The sequence below is a fragment of the Microplitis demolitor genome, chromosome 4, assembly GCF_026212275.2.
Source record: "Microplitis demolitor isolate Queensland-Clemson2020A chromosome 4, iyMicDemo2.1a, whole genome shotgun sequence".
NCBI lineage: Eukaryota > Metazoa > Arthropoda > Insecta > Hymenoptera > Braconidae > Microplitis > Microplitis demolitor.
The window spans coordinates 22,914,518-22,927,328 of NC_068548.1; the positions used below are offsets into that span (position 1 = coordinate 22,914,518).

At 29.6% G+C, this 12,811-nt stretch overlaps 3 protein-coding genes across 5 annotated transcripts; 1 reads left to right on the plus strand and 2 right to left on the minus strand.

Moving 5' to 3' along the window:
• Positions 1-485: 485 nt before the first annotated feature.
• On the plus strand, positions 486-9,902 carry LOC103576335 (calcium-transporting ATPase type 2C member 1). 3 transcript variants are annotated; one of them, XM_008556494.2, is made up of 10 exons: positions 486-948; positions 2,743-2,949; positions 3,144-3,233; positions 3,391-3,488; positions 3,577-5,391; positions 5,846-5,993; positions 6,119-6,214; positions 6,326-6,467; positions 7,731-7,838; positions 8,163-9,902. In XM_008556494.2, the coding sequence occupies exons 1-10, from the start codon at positions 934-936 to the stop codon at positions 8,222-8,224; spliced, it is 2,781 nt and encodes a 926-aa protein (XP_008554716.1). In that variant the 5' UTR covers positions 486-933; the 3' UTR covers positions 8,225-9,902. The 3 variants fall into 3 exon arrangements, with proteins under 3 accessions (XP_008554716.1, XP_008554717.1, XP_008554719.1); XM_008556495.2 differs by lacking the exon at positions 486-948 and adding an exon at positions 2,068-2,309; XM_008556497.2 differs by lacking the exon at positions 486-948 and adding an exon at positions 2,068-2,309 and having other exon boundaries at positions 2,749-2,949.
• Positions 9,903-10,254: 352 nt separating this feature from the next.
• Positions 10,255-11,550, minus strand: LOC103576336 (uncharacterized). The gene is made up of 3 exons (XM_008556498.3): positions 11,392-11,550; positions 11,234-11,325; positions 10,255-11,162 (listed from the first exon to the last, which is right to left on the minus strand). The coding sequence occupies exons 1-3, from the start codon at positions 11,404-11,406 to the stop codon at positions 11,045-11,047; spliced, it is 225 nt and encodes a 74-aa protein (XP_008554720.1). The 5' UTR covers positions 11,407-11,550; the 3' UTR covers positions 10,255-11,044.
• A 75-nt stretch (positions 11,551-11,625) lies between these two features.
• LOC103576387 (uncharacterized) lies at positions 11,626-12,657 on the minus strand. The gene is made up of 2 exons (XM_008556582.2): positions 12,414-12,657; positions 11,626-11,937 (listed from the first exon to the last, which is right to left on the minus strand). The coding sequence occupies exons 1-2, from the start codon at positions 12,540-12,542 to the stop codon at positions 11,761-11,763; spliced, it is 306 nt and encodes a 101-aa protein (XP_008554804.1). The 5' UTR covers positions 12,543-12,657; the 3' UTR covers positions 11,626-11,760.
• Between the last annotated feature and the right edge of the window lie 154 nt (positions 12,658-12,811).

Here is a 12,811-nt window from a genome sequence, read left to right on the forward strand (position 1 = left end):
TTTCTTATTTATAAAAAACATTTACTAAATTTTCAACATCATTTTTAAAAAATTTAAATCCAAATTAATAAATTTTTATTTAAAAATTTTCACCACAAAATTTTCAATTTTTTTACTTTTAAAAGAATTAAAAATTCAAAATTTCTCAATTGTTTTTTATTTATAAAAGAAATTTGAATCCCAAATTCTGTATTTTCTTTAAAATATTAATTTTTAAAAATACATTCAAATTTTTATTTTTACGCAACTAAAATTACAAATACATTTTTTTTAAACAAAAATATTTAAATCACGAACAAAATTCAAAATAAAAAATTTCCCGCGCGAAAAATAATTTCAAATAGATCACAGTATAGACCATACATACGCATCCACTTGTCATTATTAGATAATGCATATAATAAATAACAGCACAGATAGTCATTAAGAAAAGTATTAGGTAAATAATTACCTGTCCAGTAGAATCGATTGCAACGACAGCCACAGTAACACAAAGTCAGCCCACACGGCAACATTTGCTACCAAAGTAACGTCATATCAGTCGCTATCATAAATTGAGGTATTGAGGTACAGGTTGTTTTGTATTTCCCCATAGAATAAAAAATATTACCAATAACTACAACCACTACAACGTCTCTCCTTCAGTCCAAGGTAAATCTTCTTTTACCTCTACCTCCACGAGCGCAATCACGAGCGCGATCACGACCGCTGCTACTAGTACCTCGTTCACCTGATCATTAGTGAACATCACTCAGTGCAGTGCAGTGCTCTTACAATTAATTTATTAATTAATCGCTAATCACCATATCAGCATCGGTTAAATTTCATGATAAAAATAAAATGACGTTTGTTAAATTCTCCGAGACTTTAATAATCTTCAATTAATTAATTAACTACACTCAAATTAATAATTTTAAATTATTCGACATTACAATGGGTTACGACGAGGTAAGTATTTACTTTTAATTTTTATTTTAATCATATTTGTTTTGCAAGTTATGGATTTAACTTGTGGCCTAATTTAAATTTTTTTTTTTTTTTAAAGCAGTGATGGGCTGAAAGAATAATTTTAATTTATGAAAATTACTAATTTTTTTTTCTTTTTTTTTGAGAAAGTAGTTTTTTAAAATATGAATTTATTTGTAAAAAAAAAAAAAAAAAAAAAAAAAATTGTTGGGGATACGGAGCTTATTGATCGACCTAGTCACCCTGTACACTTACGTGGCTAGTTCTAGAAAGTACAGCGTATAATCCATTGAAGCTTTTTTTTATATTATTATTATTTTTTTTATTTATTAAATTATTTATTTAATGGCGCCAATTAAATTATTAATTTAAAAAAATTACGTAATTTTATTTAGAAAGATTAAATTTGAGTATTGAAGTTCATTTAAATATTTAAATAAACTGGGACAGTAAAATTTAATTTAAATAAATTTATTTATTTAATTAATAAGTTAATTATTTTAATAAAATTATTTAAATAAAAGGGCGCGTATTTTAAAATTAAAAAACTGTCAGTTTTGACAGTTCGCGGGCTGGCAATCGAAACCTGATCTTTTATTAAATAATGCTTGTAAAAATGTTTTTTAAACTTAAAAATTTACAAAAATAGAGCATAAGAATTTTTTTGAATTTTTATATAGATTTTTTAAAATTCTTTTATTAATTAAATTTAAATAAAAGGGCGCGTATTTTAAAATTAAGAAGCTGTCAAATTTTGACAGTTTGCGGTCTGTCAACAGGCGCCCAAGTCTTATTATCTTATTAAACAACGCCGATAAAAATATTTTTTTAAATTAAAAACTTTATTTATTAATTAATGAAGTTTGTAAAAATATTTAAATTAACTGCAGCAATTAAAAAATCAAAACAAATCAGAGCAAATAAAATTTTATATAATAATTTACATCAATTTTAAGTACTTGTATTTTTTTTTAAAATAATTCAAATAAAAAAGGGCGCGTATTTTAAAAATACCAAAAATTCAAAAGCTGTCAAAGTTTTGACAGTTCGCGGGCCGTAAAAACTGAAGCCACGTCGTCTTGTTATTATTATCGTCCCGTATGTGCATACATTACATGTCATATCTACACGCTGTCTGCATTATTAATATTAACTCGCATACAATATACGTATCAACAACGTTAACCCTTGTGACCAATAAAAAGCCCCCACGTTATTGTGAATCCACTAAATAAAATAAAAAATAAAATCAATAAATATCAATAAAAAAGATAAAAAACATATTTACTTAATGTTTACTGTAAAATCAATGGAATCATTTCGTCTAATAACGCGGTTTTGAGGTTAGACCTTTCATTTATTTCATTTTATTGTTACCAACTATTATTATTTACTATACATCAATTTAATAATTTAAGTTTTAAAAATAAATTAACTGACAGTTTATTGCTCGCAAAATATATATTCGTTTGTTTGCCACTCATATCTTTGAGAAATATATTTTTAGAATTTATATATGTGTATTTTTAAAGCTGTTTAAAAATATAATATTTTATTTAAATTTAAAAAAAAACCAGCGCAGCTTAAGCAAATAAAAATATTATCAGTTATCAGTTTATTAATGAATTAGTACAGGTGTTTTTAAATAATAATAATAATAATAATAATAATAATAATAGTAATGATGATGATGATTGTGAGGGTTTGAATTTATTTGTTGACTGTGAGGGTTTGAATTTATTTTTTGACTGAAGTTCTGTCATTTTAAAAATGAAGTTGCAGGAGGACAGTGTTAATGCGGAGATGTGGCTCACTACCGCAGAAGCCGCAAGTCTCGGAGCCGAGGAAGTCGCGGCAAAGTTCCAGGTCGACCCGAGAACTGGTCTCTGGTGGCAGGAAGCCGATGCAAGGAGACAGAGATATGGTTACAATGAGCTCACTGTCAAAGAAGATGATCCCACGTGGAAGAAATATATTGAACAAGTAGTTTTTTAAATTCAAATTTTTGAAAGGCGCCCCATTTTTACACAGCCAAAAACGTCTGTGAAATATCTAGAAGTAAAAATTTATTTGCTTGTATTGCTCAGAAATATTTCCGAGACGTCACTTTTGAAAAAATGGGGGAGCGGCAAATTTAAAAATCGCGGTAATTTTTAAATTTTAAAAAATGATTTCAGTTTAAAAATCCTTTGATTCTTTTGCTATTGGGCTCGGCACTAGTCAGCGTTTGTATGAAACAATTCGACGATGCCGTCAGTATCACAGTAGTGAGTTGTCTATTATTTTTAATTATTTATCAATACTTGTATTTTATACCCAGCAATTATTACTTTAGTACTTGTGTGTTTTTCAGTAATAAACAATTATTTTATGAGTAAAAATTTCCACGAGTGATTATCTAATAATGAAATAATTATTTTACAGGCGATAATAATCGTCGTTACGGTGGCATTCGTTCAAGAATACCGCTCGGAAAAATCACTGGAGGAGTTGAATAAATTGGTGCCGCCAACATGTCATTGGTAAAAATTTAAAATTTAAATTGGATCAATAGTCTTATTAATTAATTATAAATTAATACTTAAATTTATTGACTAATTGATATTTTAGTTTGCGCGAAGGTCGAGTGGAAAGTTTTCTCGCCCGCAATTTAGTTCCCGGGGATATCGTTTTTTTGAATATCGGCGACCGAGTTCCCGCCGACATCAGAATATTCGAAGCGATAGACCTGGCGATTGACGAGTCCAGTTTCACTGGAGAAACGGAGCCGTCGCAAAAGTCGACGGCTCCGCTGCTGAAGAGCAACGGGCACACGTCGAAGCGCAACATCGCGTTCATGGGAACTCTGGTGCGCTGCGGCAATGGCAAAGGAATCGTCATAAACACTGGAGAGAAGTCCGAGTTCGGAGAAGTCTTCGCGATGATGCAGGCCGAGGAAGCGCCCAAGACTCCTCTTCAGCGCAGTATGGACATCCTCGGCACCCAGTTGTCCTTCTACAGCTTCTGCATCATCGGAGTGATAATGCTGCTAGGTTGGTTCCAGAACCGCGCGCTCTTGGAGATGCTCACAATCGGAGTGTCTCTCGCAGTAGCGGCTATTCCAGAAGGGCTTCCGATTGTCGTGACAGTAACCCTGGCCCTGGGAGTCATGAGAATGGCCAAGCGCAACGCCATCGTAAAGAAACTCCCTACCGTTGAAACTCTCGGGTGCGTAAACGTCATTTGTTCCGACAAAACCGGAACCATTACCAAGAACGAAATGACTGCTACGATAATGGTTACCCCGGAGGGATACATCGCAGACATAACTGGCACTGGGTACAATGACCAGGGAGAAGTGAGGATCAGGAAGTGCGACAACATGGATCTCGCGCGTTCCGCAGTCACTAATCTTCTTGAAGTCGGCAGTGTTTGCAACAACGCGATCATACAGAACGACACGCTTCTAGGACAGCCGACTGAAGGTGCGTTGGCCGCTGCTGCGATGAAGTACGGGATGTACGGTGTCGCTGAAAAATACTTGAGGCTTCAAGAGTATCCATTTTCATCGGAGCAAAAAATGATGGCTGTCAAGTGCGCGCCTAAGTACACTGAAGATCGTGAGGAAATTTTTTTTGCCAAGGGAGCTATTGAAAAAATTCTTGCCCAGTGTACAAAGTACTCGGCCAATGGGCAACTGTACCCATTGAACCAGAAAAAAGAAAAAGAATTCGCAACAGAGGCTTATGAAATAGGACAGCAGGGTCTTAGAGTACTGGGACTCGCCAGAGGGTCATCGCTCCAGGATCTGGTCTACGTGGGACTGATCGGCATCTGCGATCCTCCACGTGAGGGAGTTCGCGAGGCGATTTCTCTGCTGTTCAACAGCGGGGTCAAAGTTAAAATGGTCACTGGAGACGCCAAGGAAACCGCTGGCGCGATCGCGAATATGATTGGGCTGGACACGATGCATATGCGGCTGGTTTCCGGTGACAAAATGGACACGATGACTGAAGACGAGCTTCAGGAAATAATTGATAATGTCAGTGTGTTCTATCGCGTCACCCCCAAGCATAAGCTCAGCATCGTCAAGGCGCTGCAGAGAAACGGGAACATCGTCGGCATGACCGGCGACGGCGTCAATGACGGAGTCGCTCTTAAGAAAGCGGATATCGGTATCGCAATGGGAAAAAATGGTACTGACGTGTGCAAAGAAGCCGCCGACATGATTCTAGTCGACGATGACTTCAAGACGATTATTTCTGCAATTGAAGAGGGCAAGGGAATTTTTTATAATATCAGGAATTTCGTGAGGTTCCAACTAAGTACCAGCATCTCTGCTCTGGCTCTCATAGCCCTGGCCACTATGATGAGTATCCCGAATCCTCTCAATGCCATGCAGATTCTCTGGATCAATATCATCATGGACGGGCCACCTGCTCAAAGGTATTTTTTAAAATTTTTTTTTTCTTGCTGCTATTTATTGTTAAGACCTCAGACAATGCCCTCACTTGAAAAAAAAAAAAAATTTAATTCGCTGAGACAGATTTTAAAAAAAATTATGATCCTAAAGTTAGCAGCCAATTTTCGGATTTTTTTTTTCAACAAACAAATTAAAAAAAAAAAAAAACTAAAAATATTGACAGTTGACATCAATTAGGAATGATGTCAAATTTTTGAGGTAAATTTTCCAAATTTCGTTTTACTCCTAATTGATGTCAAGTGTAAATAATTTTATAAAAAATCTGTCGCTTTAACTTTTTAAAAATTAATTAGTAAAATTTTGATACTGATGACAGTTCATTTGAAATTTTTAAAAAGTGGGTAAGAAGGGCACTGTCCAATGATCTTAGATGATAAATTATTAATTAACTTATTTTTTTATTTGTTCATTTATCAGCCTGGGAGTCGAACCAGTAGACAAAGATGTACTGAGACAAAAACCCAGAGATACTAAGGAGCCGATGATTACACGGAATCTAATTATAAACGTATTATTATCAGCGGCTATTATTATTCTGGGAACTCTTTGGGTGTATAATCGCGAGGTAACGCTTTCATATTTTTTTTTATACATATTTATATATTTTATAATGTAACTAGATTTTTTATAATAATATATTTTATCTTCGCTCTAATTAGAGTACTTATTTTTATCCGTTTGTCCTTACAGATGACCTCCAATGGAATTACCGCCCGAGACACCACGATGACATTCACGTGTTTTGTGTTCTTCGACATGTTCAATGCGCTAAGCTGCCGATCACAAGTAAAATATATTTAATTACTCCTATTAAACTTTTATTCTATGACCTGGTGACATTTAAAACAACAATTAGTTTAATATTTATTGATATTTAATGAATTGTTTTTTTTTTAGACAAAGTCGATATTCAGTATCGGGCTACTGAGCAATAGAATGTTTCTGATTGCCGTAACTTTGTCTGTTGTGGGACAAATGCTTGTTATTTACTTTCCGCCGCTGCAAAAAGTATTTCAAACTGAAGCACTTACAGCTAAAGGTAATTGATCTGTTTTATTTATTTATTTTTTGTTGAATAATTAATGGCGGGTAAAAATAGCGACTTAATTATTTTTTCTTGTCGGTGCTCGTGATAACTCGAGTTTCTAATTGTCTGCATTTGAAAAAATATTTTCTTTTTAAGCTGAACACTTGTCAGTATCGTATGATTTAAAATAACTTAGGTAAGGGAGGGGATATTTATTTATTTTTTTTTTTTTTTTTGTAGAAAGAGAAAAAATTTTGGGTAAAAAATTTATGAATTTTAAATCAGCTGAAGTTTTTATTTTAGTAATTGAATTTAAAATAAATTACTCGACGTTTAAATGAATTAGTTTTTTTAAGATAACAGAAGTCATTATTGACATTCAATGATATTTAAGTATTTGCTTAAATTTCTTTATCATATTTTAGGGGTCATGAATATTTTATTGTAATTTTTGAAGTATGAATTGGAGAACATGCGGTGTTAGTTTATGATACAAAAATTCAGGAAAAAAAAATTAAATTTTGTAATTTTTGAAATTTTTGCTAAAGCGGTTCATTTTACCTCACGGTAAAAATTATTTTTTTAATGTTGAGTCATAATTTTATTAACGTTCCCCATTTTACCCCGAATTCAAAATTTTTATCAGAGTCAAATTGACATCAAATAATTTCGGAGTCCAAAAAAAATTAGGAATTACAAGCTGAGATATTTTTTTAGCGTGTCCATTTTGTCCCTCTCCTTAAAAAAATGAAATTTCTTAATTTTTAAAATTTTTTTTACAGTGTCTCATTTTACCCCACATTCAAAATTTTATATCAGCGTCAAATTGACATCTAATAATTTCGGAGTCTGAAAAAAATTAGAAACAAAAAAATTCTGAGATTTTTCTGTAAAGGGTCCATTTCACCCCCCCCTCTTCAAAAAATTAAAATTTCCCAATTTTCCAAATTTTTTATCACTGGGTCAAATTGACATCAAATAATTTCAGTCTAAAAAAAATTAGAAACTAAAAAATCCTGGGATTTTTTTAGCAAGTTCATTATGCCCCTCCCGAAAAATTAAATTTCTTACCTTCGATCTTAAAAAAAAAACTGAAGTATTCCCAATGACTCCAGTTGCCCCATTAAAGAATTTACCCGCGAAATAAAAACGATTTTCAATTCAAATTAATTAATCTACGAGTTATCATGCGCGCAATTAAAAAAAAGTTAATTAATTGCAACTTAAAGTGTCAAATAACAATACCAATAATATATTTCCTAAACTTTGTTGCAGACTTAGTATTTTTAACAGCATTAACATCCAGCGTGTTCATAATAAGTGAACTAAAAAAATTACTGGAGCGTCAGTGGGAGCGAAGACGATCATCAGGATGGAATTACCGTAAGTCCGACTGCGATTTTGTATGACGTTTGTCATCCGGCGAGGAAAAATTAAATTGATACTCGCGCGGAGTAAATTTAAATACAATAATAAACAATTTACTTGATAAATAACAATCCGTAATTACACCAAAAAAAAAAAAAAAAAAAAAAAAAAAAATAAAATGACGATCATGTCAATCTACTTGAACGATTGACTTCATTGTCAAAGTAAATTAATGAATAAATAACAATTAAAGTAAAATAAATAATTAGTAAAGACGTTTGTAATTGTGTGTTGTTAGAGTTACTTGTTAAGTTGTTGAGTAAAATACAAAATTTACAGAGGAGAAGAAGAAGACTGTTGCGAAAATAAAAAAAGGGAAAAAAGTTCGTGGAAAAAAGTAATGAGTGCATGGACACATGACGCGCATGATCTTCAGCATTTACTTCTGTAAATAAATATTATATTTGTAATAATAATGATAACAACAACAACAACATCCACAACAACAACAACAATTTTGATAACACAAATACTTGATTGATAACATGCTGGAAAAGGTCTAGTCTTATCGCCCGTCAACGCGATATCGGATTATTATTTACTATAAATAATAATAATAATGATAGTGATTATGATCGATACGAAAATCGATCGAGTTGAGTAAGTTGACTGTGCTCCGGGATAATTATTTGTTTATTATTCCTGTAATTGTTTTCATCATGAGCATTGATCGACTATGCCGCTTAATCGAATCTCACATTTCATCGTACATTCAACTTTTTTTGTATTTATGAATTTGAGATTTTTTCATCGAGCATGTAATCCAAGCACGTGTTGATTTTACAGTGGGGTGTGCGGATAATTCGATTTTATTGCTGTTGAACTTTAATTTGAAATTAATCGATTGAATTTTCTAAAGATTTCGAGAATTTTGATTGGTCGGTTTCTAAATTATGCGAATTCGAACTATAATCAAAGGAATTATTCAAAATTTTCAACTATTCGAATTAATCAAAATTTCAAATTATTCGAATTATTTAAAATTTTCAATTATTCGAACCAATTCAAATGTTCAATTGTTCAAATTAATTAAAATCTACAATTATTCGAATTATTTAAAATTACCAATGATTTGAATTATTCAAATTTTTTTAGTATTCGAATTAATCAAAATGATCAATTGTTCGAATTATTTAAAATTTCAAATTATTCGAATTATTTACAATGGCCAATCATTCGAATTATTGAAAATTACCAATTATTCGAATTATTCAGAATTATCAATTATTCGAATCCATTAAAATTTCAAATTATTCGAATTATTTAAAATGACCAAATATTCGAATTATTCAAAATGACCAATTATTCGAATTATTCAAAATTACTTATTATTCGAATCAATTAAAATTTCCAATTATTCGAATTATTTAAAACGACCAATTTTTTGAATTATTTCAAATTTCAAAATATTCGAATCTAATATCGAATCAAATAATAATATTAAATTCGAATACTATTCGCACACTCCAACCTTACACACAACAATCCATTAATCACTTAACTAAATAAAATAAAATAAAATTAACAAAAACAAAAAAAAGATTGCACTGCATTTAAATCGTTCATCAAAAATTTGAACCAACATTTATCTAGATCTTTTGTAAGCTTGTTTATTATTTATGCATTTTGATGTTTGACGCTAAGTAGATATTAACGCACAATTGCTAATGTTTTTTATTTATTTATTTATCTTATTGTTATTTATTGTTTTATATTTTTTTATACTTAAACTTTTGATTAAAAAATACAAAAAAAAAAGTAATGAGCACTGTGATTATTATTTATTATGACTGTTTATTGTTTATTATTGTTTACTGATTCCGTCTAATGCATTTTGAATTGTACAAAAAATATATATCGAATCTGTTATTTTTTTTGAATTTTTTTTTGCTGTAGTGCTTAAATTTTAAGTTTTGTATTGACAGCAATAAATAGGTCATTTAAATCTCTACAATAAATTTTGTATTATAATTATAAATAATAATGATAATAATAATAATATTTAATAATAAGTTTAAAGTAATGTCTTAAAAGTACTAACTTATAGGTAATTTGCTACTGTGATCGTATCTGTCGATTGTCTAAAGTCTTGAATCTTTAAATATTTGTCAATGGGTGCTAATTATTTATCGTAATAAATATATCTTCAAATAGATATACAATGTTGATTAATTAACTAATTAATTAGTTATCATTTAATTAATAATTCAAATTTTATTTGTGCCCTTGACTCTTTTTATTGTGAACAAATAAATAAAATTGAGTACATACAATTTCTTAATTATTTATTTAAGTTTTTTTTAAACCTGAGGTATGAACACACCTTTATTTTAATTACTAAGGCCAGGATTTTTTTCTTAATTAAAAAATTGACAATTAATAATTAATGATGTCAAATTTTTGATATTATGGCAAAAATATTGGTCGTATCGAAAAATTTTTCAAGTAAAAGTTGTTGACAATTCAATTTTCTAAAAATAATGTCTCTTATGATTTTTCCGTGGGATTAATAAGAAAGCCTTAATTTCAAAATTAAGATTTTGGTAATTAACAAAAATTTGAATCATTCATTATGAATCTTAATTTTGGAATTACGGTGAAAATATTGGTCGTATCAAAAAATTCTTTAAATAAAAGTTGTTCAAAATTTAATTTTATAAAAAAAATGTCTTTTATAATTTTTTTCATAGGACCAATAATAAAGCCGTAATTTCAAAATTTAGATTTTGGTAATTATCAAAAATTTGAATCATTCATTATGAATCTTAATTTTGGAATTACGGTGAAAATATCAGTCGTATAAGAAGATCATTAAAGACATTTTTTTTCGGAAATTAAATTCCCTACAACTTTTGTTTGAAAACTTTTTCTATAGAATCAATATTTTCGCAGGAATATCAAAGATTTGAACGATTCATTCCAAAATTATGGCAAAAATCTTCTCCCTATTAATTACTTACAATTTAATTAAGAAAATTTATAATGAAAAAAAATTTTAAAAACCTCAAACTCAAAAAAATCATACCCTAGTTTCCATTTCCCAATTAAAATTTTAATAAAAAAAAACCTCCGTACAAAACTCAAAATAATTAAACCGCAAATTTCCTCTACAATTAAATTAAATTAAAAAAAATAATTAATTAAATAAATAACAATAATAATCAATGTATGCCTTCTAACGGACTGTATGTACGATATTGATAAAGTTCCGGTCCACCATATCCGTACAACAATTTTCCACGGCCATTTTCATCATAATATGGATACCGATACTTAGGTCTAATTAACAAAAAAAAATAATTATAATTAATTACCAAAAACCAAATGAAAAATAAATTTGAATAATTTACCTCTCAAAATATTGAAAGTTAGGGGCCTTAGGCTCCGACAAAGTCGAAATACTTTCATGTACTAAGCAAATAAAAACCAGAAGGCAAAAGATCTAAAAAAAAAATTCTTATGTATTTTTTTTTTTAAATTCGTAACAATTAAAGTAAAAAAAACTCACAAATAATTTGGCCATGCTGTTTTTATTTTTAAAATTAAATTTTTAACTATCTAGTCACGATTAGGTGGTCACTGGATTGGATGACCGTGAAGGTATCGGTAAATATCCAGAGAAACAGGTACGTAATGACGACAAGTCTCTGACTAAAGACTAAACTCTAAAGTCTTGCACGTTGGGACGGCTTGAAAGTCAGTACAGGTGAAAGTACACTTTCCTGTTTATTATTATTACGATATCTACAGACGTGTCTTTATAAATTATAAGGAACTTTGTAACAAAGACTTTAAATAAATTTTAAATTATACATTTATTAGATTTTTAAATAAAAATTTAAACAACTCATTATTATTTAATTAATTATTAAATAAATTACGAGTGACGCAAATCTGGTTTCACTTTGGAGACTTTGTTGCCCCATGGCCCGGTGAAATATTTCATTCCGTTGCCTAATCTCTCTATTAAATCTTTGCCTAATGGACCATTGAGAGTTTCGTACTGTTCGCGGCGAGCTTTGCCTTGGTCTGGATGAAAATCCCATTCTGTGTGCTGTGGATTATTTATTTTAATTAGTAATTGTTTGTTTATTTATTTTTTGGCAGTGGAGATTGCGGGGGTGATTAAATAGTTGGGAGAGTGAAGATAACGATTAATCGGTGAAGTTGAAGAAAAATGGAATGATGTTTCGTCACTGTTGTAATTTTTTTTATTTTGAGTTATCGGAGTTTTAATGGAACGTCGTTTGATAAGAGAAAGTCTTTATTACTGATATAGTTTGATATTTTTATTAAATTTTTTTTATTTCAAATTTTAATTTATTATTTTTCTTTAAAATTTCAAATTTTCATTTTTATTACAAATTCCATAATTAAATTTTTGTTTAAAATTTTACAATTAATATTTTTGTTTAAAATTTAAAAAATTTTAATTATAATTTCAAGTAAAGATTTTATTTATTTTTTTTTAATTGAAAATTTTCATTTATATTAATAATTTTTTTTTTTTTTTTAATAAAAATAAATTACCTGATGAACTATTGGAATTCCTGCAATATTATTTTGTACAGCATCATGTATCAAAGTCCATACAGTTGCTCTGATCAATGTCACTTTTAAAATAATAAATCCTAGCAGCATTAAATATTCAAGCTTCATCGTGAGTGACTAGTTTTATTTTCAAATAACCAGTTGATTAATTAAACGATTTGATTATCCAAAATAAAGTTTTAAAACATACTGATTTATTCAAAGCAAAAGTCTTAAAACGAGTGAATAAACTACCGAGTCCTGTATTTTATATTGGTAACTTTTACATATATATATATATAAAAACATAAAAGTGAAAGTCTAAAATCCAAGTTTGTTAAAATTGACATCCATCTTTCGTGTTATTAAAGTAATTAATTTTAAATTTTAGTTACTGA